Source organism: Vanacampus margaritifer, chromosome 4, assembly GCF_051991255.1.
Source record: "Vanacampus margaritifer isolate UIUO_Vmar chromosome 4, RoL_Vmar_1.0, whole genome shotgun sequence".
Lineage (NCBI taxonomy): Eukaryota > Metazoa > Chordata > Actinopteri > Syngnathiformes > Syngnathidae > Vanacampus > Vanacampus margaritifer.
Genome location: NC_135435.1, coordinates 20,182,937 through 20,195,696, shown reverse-complemented (window position 1 = coordinate 20,195,696; position 12,760 = coordinate 20,182,937). Strand labels below are relative to the sequence as shown.

General features: G+C 40.1%; 1 protein-coding gene across 2 annotated transcripts in view; it reads right to left on the bottom strand.

Annotated features, from left to right (window-relative positions):
- Positions 1–12,760, bottom strand: part of ush2a (Usher syndrome 2A (autosomal recessive, mild)) — a 167,481-nt gene that overhangs the window by 23,103 nt on the left and 131,618 nt on the right. For both annotated transcript variants that reach the window (XM_077563122.1, XM_077563121.1), the window contains exons 70-74: positions 11,216–11,373; positions 8,629–8,787; positions 6,933–7,095; positions 5,278–5,495; positions 5,069–5,205 (exon numbers count right to left, since the gene is read on the bottom strand). In XM_077563122.1, the coding sequence (XP_077419248.1) occupies positions 5,069–5,205; positions 5,278–5,495; positions 6,933–7,095; positions 8,629–8,787; positions 11,216–11,373 (835 nt within the window). The remainder of the gene's footprint in view (positions 1–5,068; positions 5,206–5,277; positions 5,496–6,932; positions 7,096–8,628; positions 8,788–11,215; positions 11,374–12,760) is intronic.

The window sequence follows — 12,760 nt, the reverse complement described above, 5'->3', positions numbered from 1 at the left end:
GGGTGTGATTGACATGGATTTATTTTCTTTTTTTAAGGCAGATGACTATTTTTGGTAGGTAAAATACAGAATACTGATTAACCAGCCAATTAATATAACTCATATATTAAAAGTGAGATTGAACATAATAAAATCAACAAAAATAAATACTTTACAGGGACTTATGGACGAGTTTCGTTCCTACACTGGCGATGTAACCCAAATTTTGACTCAAGTAAGATTTCACCGTCAAAGTCGAAATGTACATCAAAATTCTTTGTACAGTAATAATAATAATAATAATAATAATAATAATAAACATTTGCGCGAGGTGGAAGATGCCGGAACCAATACTTTGTGTTTCCGCACAGACATTCATTGCTGACGGACGGCAAAGCGGAGCTAATGGAAACTTAAACACGGAAATGTGACGTGTGTGATGACAACAACACAACTTTAAAATGGCGTGATTACTGTGGGAAATAACAAAAAAGAAGGTGCCACGGCACGGGCGCTGCTAAGTCAAAACGACGTATGTCGCGTATGACATAACTCGAGGACTCCCTATATATAAAAACGATGAAATACAAAGTAGTTGAATATGTGTTATATTCAACACATTTGTGTTTGATTTATGTTGCACTCTGTTTTTTATTTGTTTAACCCATTAAGGCCTAAAGCGCCTGCCAAAACATGCCTCTAAAACATATGGGTGACTTTTGAGTCACCCCCGAAAACCTGAAGTTTTCCTGGATATTCAACAATATTGTCAATGCCTACTAAATAATTGATATCTCAGCTCCTGAAGAGCTCACACCTGTGGCATTCACACAAACCCAATTTATTATTATAAACTTTCAATATATATATATTTTTTAAACTAACAAACAACCGTGTTGCATCTGCGGGTATATTTACCTTCAAACCTGGAGCGGGGAATCGAGTGGTAATTGTTCATCGTCCATTCTGTTACAAAGCCGTCAAAATTTTCAATATCCTCATTGTTCTTTACTTAAGGAGAAGGGGTGGGAGTAAATAAGTTTTACTTCTTCTCACACATTTTCGAATATTCATTGATTGTTTTCTTTTCTATTGCCTGTTTTCTTTAGATTTTTCTTTTCTTTCTTTGATTATTATCGCCTATTCATGTATTGAAATAATGTTGAAATATTCGAAATAAACAATTTCAATTTCAATCAATCAATCATCTACTAACATATTTCTTAACTATATGCCACTGTTGAGTCGTTACACTGATTTGAATTCCTCCCGCGCCGTCGTCAATCACGTCATTTATTTCATAACTCCTGCAAATCTGCGTCTGCCATGAATGCGCAAATAAAATTCCAAGATATGCTACGAGGCCCACGTCACACTCTCGTGCATATTCTGATGCATTTCATTGGCCAAGAGACCAATATTTGGTCAAAACAAAACAAAACGACGTATCCACTCTCACGGCTTTAAAGGGAGAAGCGTGCTGGAGCGCTCCCGAGTTTAACGGTAGAAGTGTGGTCATGCGCTCCCGGCCTTAATGTGTTAAACTATCTGACTTTAGGTTGTGAGTAAAATAGTAAAATAGGTAAATTCCTTACACAACTTACATTGCTCATCCAAGCATTGCTTGTAAAAAAATATTTGGACTTGGTTTTAAATGACAGGGCCACCTTAACAAATTTCATGATATACGTTTGAGGATACAAATTGATGGTATAGAATTATGTGTAGTAAATAATATCAGTATTGCTTGTGTACAGGTTACTGCTCTGAATGGTTTGAGTTTGGCTGATGATTTTTGGCCGATGTTTCAAGGGCCATAATCGGCCGATACTCACTACCCCATCTTTATGCTATGTTAAAACTAAGCGATACACCCAATTCATCCACATGGTCACGTTCATATCGACACAAAGAGTAGCATTTGCCATGCTTAAGTAATCCCATCCTGTGTGCTTGTACTCAGGTTATGGCATATGTTTACAGCTATCATTTGTTTAGCTGCCACATATTCCACATCTTCCAAGTGTGTATGATTAAGTGCACACGTGCCATATCTGAAAGCTCATGTTGGCTTGAAACACAGTTGGCTGGCTGGCCCGTGCTCTCTGATGGGCCCTTAATGGTAAACTAACAGATTGTAAACATGCTGCTTGCTCTCTCTCTGACTCGGCTCCCTCCATCAATCTCTTCCTCTTTTCTTTCCTAATTCCACTTCCATTGCCACTTTCATTTCTTTCCTGCTCTCCTCACCTCTTCCTTCCCTCCTGACATCACCACTTCCTTCCTGCCCCTTTCCCATCCCTCCCTCTTTCCCTCTCTCTCCGCTGCCTTTCCTGGGGTGTTTTTTAAACAATGTGTCCTTCATGTACGGTTGGTTACGGGGCGTACAGAAGGACATCATTAGCGCTGGTGGTTAAGCTGTAATTTACACCATTACCGAGGTAGGGGCCATTTTTATTGCCTAGTAAATTTCAGCTCTGAAATATTTAGACCATATGGCTCAATTTGTGTAATAACCTTAATTTCCAAGCACCCTTCAGCTCCCTTCCGCACCGGCTGTTGTTGGCGGATGATGTGTGTGTGTGTGTGTGCACGTATGCATGTGTGTGCACGGGGAGCATACACGGACGGACGGACGGACGCACGCGCGCGCGCGCAAAGGCAGGTGCATGGCGAAAATGTAAGCGCATAATACACTTGCACTTAATCTCTAACATCCACATTAAACAATGTCTTCCACGGACACACAAACACACGTCTGTATGTATGTATGTATGTATGTATGCATGCCGCTAGCAGATTAATAGGGTGTCAGCTTGTGTTTGGGTGAGGGAGCGTCAGGCGTCGGCCAGATGGTTCTCAGGGATGATGACTGTCAGGGGTCCTGCTCTGATCAATGGCATGTATTAATATGGCACACATCGAGAGAGAGACACATTCACATGCTGATGCACAAACACATGCAAAAAAAGATGTAATCCATGCACAACCATAACCGCATGGAGTTAATCCACAGGAAAGTGAGCGCAAATTCACACATACACACACACACATGGTCTCCTTTCCCCAGGGGTCCCGAGGGCCGGAGTGAAACATCTGGAGGAGCCGAGGGAGGGAGGGAGGGAGGGATATAAAGGACGGGACAGTAAAGAGGAGATAAAGGAAGGGAACGACAGAGCCAAAAGGACAGAAATGAGAAGGTGGCAGAGCTGGAAGGAAGGAGGAAAAAGAAATGTGATCAATGTAGTGACGGCAAAAGAAAAAGTCGACAGGCAGAGAAGGAAAATGAAGAGAGACAGTGAGGGCAATGTGGGGCCTGAAGCGAGTTCCACTAAACAAATGTGCGACTTTTGTCCTCTAAAGTCCACTCTCAGAATGTGGTGATCAAGCAAAAATAAACCTGAGTAATGAGAATCGGTCTAGTGTGGAAATTAACTATACAGTAAAAAGGAGGGAGAAAAGCTTGGGAAGAAGCAGAATGGCACGCAGTAGAGCCTAGACCTCCGCCAAGGCTGAACAAACCCAAGCCTGTGCGTCTCTTCGGACCCGCTAGGCAGCCATTAAATATGCTGAGTTGTTGTTCCTGAGCCTAGCTTTCACTTTGGGACAGGTCGTGACAGCTTGATTTGACATGATATGGAAACAAGATTGGGAAGATGACTGCTTCTTCACATTGCGAGAAGCCAGTTGAGGTAAGTCCTGTCATGTCAACATGTCTCCTGAATTCATAAGCAATCCTTTTGCCAACATTCATGTAAAAAAGCCTCTCAAATTTGTAAAAGTGAATACAAATTATTGCTTGACTTGTTTTTGTGTAATCCTGCTAAATAACAGGTAAACCATAACTCCCTCATTGGTGAAAAAAAGCAGATATTAAATAGGAATTACGTAAGAGAGTAAAGAAAAAAAATGGAGCCAGAATGCAAGAAAATAAGGCCGACAGCCATGTCCGAGTGACTAACACGTCTGTCACTGAGTTGCAAGAGAAAATGTGTGTTGTGAGAGTGCACGCATGTGCCTGTGTGTGTGTGAGACAGTGCCAAACAGCGTGTCGGGGTCTAGCAAAGCAGGCCGCCTGCGCTCCGTACCCTCATTCCGTCCGATTGCCATGACGACCCCATTAATCAGCCGGGCTGGCACAGAGCAAAGTTCCCAACACAGCTCGAGATCAATACACACACGAATACACACGGCTTGAAATGGACGCTTGTGTGCAAGTACACACGCTCACAACAAATTGAGGTATGAATAGAAAGTTACATTATTAAATACTACCATATCAGTTTGGCGGCCATGTTTCTTGAAAACACAAATCTCCTCATAAACTCCTAACATCCTAAAACTTCCCATCAGTCTTGAATGCCACTCCATAAGCAAGTAAATAAAATATGTTAAAATCCCCGCTTAATCTACTTTGCGTACATTTCTTATTGCCACTCTCTCTCTGTGTGTTTGTGCAAAAGCAGAGCATCTGCGTCGAAGGCAGGTGCGTGACAAATGACTGCCACCAAAATAAGTCTATGCCATGTCAATGAGCCTCCCGCCCACACACACACACACACACACACACACACAAACAGAGTGTTCCATATCAATGAGAAGGTGAAAGGTCTCCATTTACATCTTGTATTAATTATGAGTGACAAGCCAAAGGTCACCAAGGGAGAAGAGGCCACGCGTTTGGACAGAATATAGATCTGTACTTGTATCTCTTTTCTCCTCCATTCACTCTCTCGCCTCTTTCCGTTGATCTATCACCCTGCCTCACCCCTCTCTCGCTCCTACACGCCTCTTTTACTTCTAGACTGACATTGTTCCTCTTCTCCTTCTCACCTCCTGTATAAATACCTTCATTATGTATTCTTCTAACAACTATTTGGGGGCTTTTTGATTTAGACCTTGTCATCTGGTACGTACACACAAACATGAATTGTTATTAGGTACACGTGCACAAAGTTAATACGTTCATATAGTCTTTTCATTAATGTACCTAGTCATGTGTACATTTGACATAGTCTACAGTACTTTCGGTATTGAGTGTTTAAAAGAAAGCATTTGTGAGTGTCAATGTGTGCGTGTGCACTTTTACCTCCACAGTGAGTGCAATCACTGCAGGTGAGTTGAATGTCGGGTCCAGCTGGTGCTTCTTGTAAAGTAGTTTATAGTGAGAAATGACACCGTTGGGCTTTTTTGGTCCACTCCATTTCAGATGGATAGAGTATGCACCTGTGCACCACATACAGGACTCATCACATGCAAAATCAAACAGTGTCAATTAAAAAGTTTCATACAACTCACCAGTGGGTGTGGCAGTGGGGAGGGTCATATCTTTTGGCTCAGCTGACAGAGTCCGAGCTATCGTCCGCTGGCTCAGAACTGATCCTTTAGAGTTGTGGGCACGAAGCCTGTATTGGTAGTTGGTGAAGGGCTGCAAGGAGGGGCTGGCATCGAAAAACTCGAGTGGTCCACTAGACCAGATGAAAACCAGCAGCAACTCCTCTGTTTCCATTGGGGATCTGCGGCATCATTTGAAGGTACAGCAGGTAACAAGTACATACTAAATCAGACCAGACAATATCAAGCAGCATGATTTGAGGATGCTTTTTGATTTGGACTTGACTATATAGCAGTCATTTTTTAATTTCATTAATTTTCCCCATCTCTCTCTCTCTCTAGTGAGTTAGCATTCATATTCATATATTAAAGAGTTTTTGAAAAACTGCTGTCTGAACAATTTTCTATAAGGAAACTAGTTTAGGATTTTACAAGATTTTGGGGTGGTCGAGACCCTGCAACCCACCAGAAAATATCAGCCCCTGCACTGAATAGCAGCAAAACCCATCTCTACATTCAGAACAACAGGTACAATCTATTGTAAGATGACCATTCTTAAAAAAGTTAATTGTGAATCATTTATGTGATATTTGCACAATTTAGACCTTGACATAAAGCATTAAATGAGACGAAACAATTTTTGCTTGTAAAAATTAATGATCTTTATTCACTACAGTTTTATGAAAATAAATGCGGTTACTTTTTTTAATTGTAAATAGTTCATTTGCATATGCAGAAAAGCTCTACAGTATAGAAAACATTTATTACTGTCAGATGTCATTTTTAGCTTATGCTATGGGCTGCTTAAAAATGGCACCCGGGCCATAGTTTGGACACTGGTGGCTTAAACTAACAATTGGTGACATCATTACGAAACCTACTTGTATGGAATAGCTAAATAAGGTAAAGGGGACAGTAAAAAAACAACAACATCATATTGTGTATATAAACTCGGGTTTGGTCACTACAATTCACTTACCCTTGTGGGAATGGCTAGCATTGATCCTCCATGTGGGATAAACTCCTGCTTTTTATTCTAGGGGTCTAGACATACCTATTTTTTTCTACACCACATGATGATTTTTTTTTCTCTACTGGAAGACTGAGAAAATATGGAAAACCTGGAAAATACTGAAACCAACTGTAATGAGGACAGCCACTATAGAAAGTGTATGGATGAATGTTTGTAATGATGGCTGCGAAGTAATTGAGCAGACAGCTATTGTTACTTTTATGGCTGTCTGGCTAAATCTCATCACGCCAGGTGTGTCAGAGTGCGTATGTATGCTTCTATGCTAATGTGTGTTTCCTGAGGATTTAAAGGGCTTAGTCCAATCTGACCCTGCATCCAGATCACACACTCTTTGGTCAACAAGCAGAGCGCGACCTTCGCTGGGACTTAAAACACACACGGTAGCACATGTGCGCACATAAGAGATGGCTCTGCCTGAAGATAAATCTCTCCAAAAACTTTGAGGCTAATCTGCACTATATGCTTGTTTTTATGAAGCACGTGTGACACAATTGTAAAGGGAACTTTGCCGGCACACTTGGCAGAGTTTCCACCTGCCATCATTAAAATATGAAGTACATATAGTGTTGCATTTTTTGCGAGTTACCTGTATATGTGGTAGGAGGTGATGATGCCGTTGGGTTTTTTGGGGGGAGACCATCGGATCTCCAGGAAACTTGCACCAGCTGCTTTGACTGAGGGTGGCGAAAGATGTTCTGGCGCAGTTTCTAAAGTCCGAACATACACGCCCTCTCCTACGCAGCATCCCACTATGCGGAAGATAAGACAGTTTTGTGACATTTGAAAAGGCCACACCAAGAAGTCAATAATGCCAAATATACAGTCAAGAGTTGTACGGAGCTTTTTCCAAGCACAACAATGACCTCAATCCCTACTAGCAAGTGCATCAAGAGTTTAAGTTGACTTTTGAGAAGGCTGTGTCCATTGGTATGCAAGATTGCGCAATGGCTGCAATGTTAAGTAAAGAACGTCTCAAATGTTGGGGGTGTGGGGCTCACGAGGTGTATCGGATTTAAAAAAAAAAAATCGTTTGCCATTATTGTATTGGTAGGGCTTGTGGATGACACCAAATTTTAACTTGGCATCTTACACTTACCTCTTTTTTTTTTTTTCAGGAGAGCTCAGTATTGTTCATTCGATTTGACATCATCATTGTTCTCCTTTTAAAAAAAATAAAATAATAATAATAATAAAAAAAAATGTTTTTTTTCTCTTTTTTTTTTTAAATATATATACATATACACACACACACACATATATATATATATATATATATTTTTTTTATTTTTTTTTGTATGTGGGTGAGCATGTGCATGTGCGTGCGTGCGTGTGTGCGTGTGTATTCATCAGTTCACCTAAAGCCCATTAAAAAAAAATCCCATACTAATAATATAATATAATAATAAATTGCCAAATGCAGAAACATCAATGTAAGTTATCACGATGTAGTGGCTCTCGCTAACAGACAGAATTAAGCAACCAGAATTAGGTTAAAAAATTCTATATACGTAGACCATGTTTCTATAAATTTTGATATTTGGTTTTTATTTGAGGCAGATATTTTTTCCATTAAAATGTGATTTATAAGGAGGTTAGACCATTGGTCGATATTCAGAGTTTGTTTATTTTTCCAGTTAACAAGAATTGTTTTTTTAGCGATAGTAAAGGCTACAAGTGTAGATTGAAATTGTTTATGTGGTAAGTCAGTTGTTGTTAGGTCACCTAGCAAACACAAGTTTGGAGATAAAGGTATCCTACAGTCCAAAATAGCGGAAAGTTTTTCTAAGACTTTAGTCCAGAAATACATAACCGGAGTACATAACCATAAAGCATGAACATAAGTGTCTGTAGTGTTTTGTAAGCATTGGAGACAAATGTCGGAGTCTGAGAGTCCCATTTTCTTCATCATATATTGAGTAATGTATGTTCTGTGAATAACTTTATATTGGATAAGTTGTAAATTTGTGTGTTTTGTCATTTTAAATGCGTTTTCACAAACTTGAATCCAAAAGTCAGATTCCGGTGCTATAGACAAGTCTGTCTCCCATTTCGAGATGGGTAAAGACATTTTATCAGTATATGAAAGTAACTTATATATTTTTGAAAGTTTTTTTTGTTGTTGTAGGAGAAAGCTTGTTAATATCTTTAGCTAAAACAGGCGGTTGGAGCGTACCCCAAAGTGTTGGAATTTTTTTCTTTATCATATTTTTAACTTGTAGATAATGCAAAAAATTTCCGTTTTTTATATTGTATTTTTGGAGCAAGGATGCACTTACACTTACCACTCTGACAGGCCTGCACTCGGACATAGTAAGCGGTGAAAGGTTGAAGACCTTTCACAGTCAGGTTCTGGTCTTGGCCTGTGGGATGCATTGTGGCACCTTCCCTTCCAGGGTCCAAGAGGATGTTGTAATTTACAGGCTGGCTAATGTTGAAGCGGGCTGTGAAAAAGGGATAACAACCATACATAATCAATACTATCATCGATACAATTTCATAATTCCATTACAATTTCCATTGGCAGTAAAGGTAAATATTATATTGTAGGCAAAGCTTCTGAAAAAAAGTTACCAAGAACACACAAGTGCAGAATAAACATTCAGTAGCTAATTTAAATCAATGTTTACAGATAAACAAAGTCCCTATTGCATATATTTACCACAAACATTTTCAACTTGACCATACAAAGTCTGCTTGAAATTTTGTCCTGGAAACTGGCAGTCCTAATTGAGGGCTCACAACCAGGCAGAAACACGCCATGAATGTATACAGAAACACACATACTTATAGACTTTGTTAATATTCTCCCTGGAGGTTTTTACATAATTCAGGCCAACTGTATTGTGAAGGGTAATTCAACATTCATGAACTCTGGATATCTTTTGAGAATGAACTGATTACCGGACAAATGAAAGACTTCAATTATTCACCCCCACCACCAACTTACATATGCACACATGCACCCACATACACACACAACACACACGTCTGCACTTCTGTGTGTGCTACAATGGACTTTTAATATTAGCACACTTTGACAGACACCAAACACACTGAGGGATTTTTATGAATATGCCACTTTCTTCTCTACATACAGTAAATCTGACGTGTGATTTTCAAGTCATTCCTCAAAACATAGCCGTATACTTAGACACATACCACCACACTTTTTAATAGCCATACGTCGGTGCTTTGACGGTTAGTATGCATATTAAGATGCAAACATATGTGTATGTGTGTACACACAGACAAGCACACTGTCAGCGAGAGCGAGGCACACACACAGAGACACACGCGTCGGAGACACTCCAGACTCTGGGCTCCGGGAGTTAACCAAGCGTGAGAACCCAGAAGATATTTCCTCACCTTTAAAATCAACCCATAATGACAATAGAATAGACCTGCCTATGGAAATATTTCCACAGTGATGTGCACACACACACACACTGGAAATATACCCAAGCAAAACTGCACACAAAGCCACGAGCTCAACAAAGTGAAGTGTCTGTGCTGGTTGGCCCTATAAGCAGTTTCCGAGATGGGAAATCATGCTAATGAGACCCTAATGAGCGGCGATAGATGGGTTAGGGCAGACAATCACTAGCCCATAAGCATGAAACTCAGCCCAAAGTGTATACTCCAGTGTGTGTGTGTGTGTGTGTGACTGAGTATGTGTGCACAGGTCCTGAGAGGCCAGAAGGTGACTAGTAAACTACTTTGGGATTTTGTTTTGTCAATTTTTTTTTTTAGACTAGACTACATTAAAACAGGAAACATGCCCTGCTCAGTGTACTGTGATGCATGTTTCCATTACAATGATTATTATTGGGCAAGTAATCAATCACCAAATTAATCCATAATTACTTTGGATAATTGATCATATACAGACCTAAAATTGTCCAAAGCCTCAGAACTTCAGCCTGCTGACAGTAAATATTCCCAGAGTTCTTTAGTCCTCAATGAATGGATTTAAAAATGGACAAACATCTGCTTTTATTTTGGAAAACAATGATCAATATTTGTTGCCTATTTTCTGACATATTACGGACCAAATGCGAAAAAATGCACAGATTTTGTAACCTGGCAATAGCCAGATTGATAATTGTGATTCACTCAAGAGTTCTTCACATTATCAATATGGGACTGCTCCACGGTGATTTGCTCTGGAAAAGCGGGACATTCGGTACAACACTTCAAGGAAACTGTGAGTTATTCTGCGAGAACAGAATTAATTGCAGCGTCCATTCGTCTATGTTAGGTTTGTTTCCCCCGGGCGTCTGCGCTTCCTGGTTTCGTCACTGCTGCATCTCCCGCCGTAAACAACGCCTGATTGGTCTGACCTAAAAAATGGTCAGTTGCGAACGTATCAGCAGGAGCAATACAAGATGGATTCCGCGAGAATTCAGCTTGCTGGCAAGGTTACTGCTTTTGAATAAAGGGTTGGACAAAACGTTTTCTTAAATCTGATAAATCGACAATATAACCAACAGATCAATTGATTAAAATGATAGTTAGATCCAGTACTAATTAATATAGTTGTGACGGTTCAGAAAAAGTTAAAAAAGTTAATAATTTATGCAGTTGGTTTTAATATGTCATCCATATTGCCTTCTTTTTCCCCCCAATCAACATACACATCACAGACCTTTCACTTTTTTATTAATGATATTAGATCATGGTGTCTATAAAAAGAAAGTGTCATCTTAAGCAATGTTTCCTCATACACACACATAGCTGTCATGATAAGACAAATATGTATTTCATAGTTAATTATATCATTAAACACCGTGACAATGGTGACTAATCTGCATGTCATTTTGATGAAGACGCTGTGAAAATGACCATCCATCTGTTTGGACTGCTACTCACCAGGAGGGGTCCAGGCCAAGGAGATGGAGTGGGGGCCGGTGACTGTCACATTGTGTGGGGCTGGGATTCCAGTGGGGCATGAGTATGGTGTTTTTATAACATATTTGTCACTCAAACCAGCGCCGCCGCCTGTGATGGCCTCCAGTTCATAAACATACCTAAAGAGGAAACGATTGGAATTTACTCAAAAAGTTGACACACAACAATTGATTTCTATATGGTAAAGTGCATGTTTCATTCTTATGAGAAATGTTTTAAGCTCTTAAACTGTCTGGCTGTTTTATGTTGGATTCCCTCATGTGAGATACTTTATTTTGGTGTGCCCTTTTTAACTTAATTCCAATATTGTGTCCCTCAGGGTTCTGTTCTTGAGCCCCTCTTATTTCCACAGTAAATGTTTTATTAGGCTTAGTGGTCTAGCTGTTCACACATCACTGCGATAACATATGTTTTAACATAAAGGCAATAAAATGTACATGAGAGGGGACGGGCAGTAACACAATAGTTATTGATAACTCAACTCCCTCCAAACATAAAGCTTCTCAGCAAGTCTGCTTTGAAACATTCAAGCAAGTTGGCTGATCACTTTTAACCCGGAACCAGTCTTAGGTTCCACATTACATTTGCTCTTTCTTCACTCCATTGGCCGGAGAAGTCCGAGTTAATTAGAAGAGCCCGTTCATTACCCTTAAGGCAGACATGACCTCACCCCTAACAACATTTTGGACTTTCACGTTCCTCATTCAATTTATAGAGCGCAACACTTCTTAAATCCTTGTTTTTTTTAATCAATGTTGCACAATAACCACAATACATACACAATAACCACTGCTAGTATTTTTCTGTCTCTATTTGACTCAACCGCAATTATTTCCTTATGGCACTCTAAGCATTCTCCGTCCCTTGAAAAGTGCATTGTAAATAAAGCTTTACTTTTCAAGAGAACGATCACGTAAACGTCCCTCTCTTCATCATCCTCATGCACTTTTCCATCTGTCCCGCCGCCTCTGACCGGCACGCTTGCTACCTCTCTTGGCCATGACATCATAAGATAGATTTCCCTTTTAAGAGCGTGCGGCTGGCTGCCGCTAAAGCCTACATTAGCTGTGTAAGTGGGCCGCCATTTAACATTAAAAGCCTTTAATTTGCTATAAACTCGGGCACACATGCATTAATAGGTGGTGGTGCTGGGTTATTGTTCCTGGGCTCAACATTTTAAACAGGAGGCCATTAGCACCTCGGTGGAGGGTTAGAAGCCTGTCAGGAAAAAAGGTATTGAAGCGACTCATATTTTCATATTGGCATGGACATAAAAAAAAATGAAAAATACACACTGCACCATGACAAGGAGTGATGGAAATGAAGAAAGAATGAGCATAAATTTAAACACATTATCACAGAAAGACATATCAAAATAAAATGGACTATTTGCACCCCTTTCACTGTGACTGTGCATGTGTGTGTCCTGTGGGGCCCGGCACAGGGAATAGGTTAATTCTCTCGTCATCTTAGACACTTCCTGGAGTGCCGAAGCAAAGTGACAGC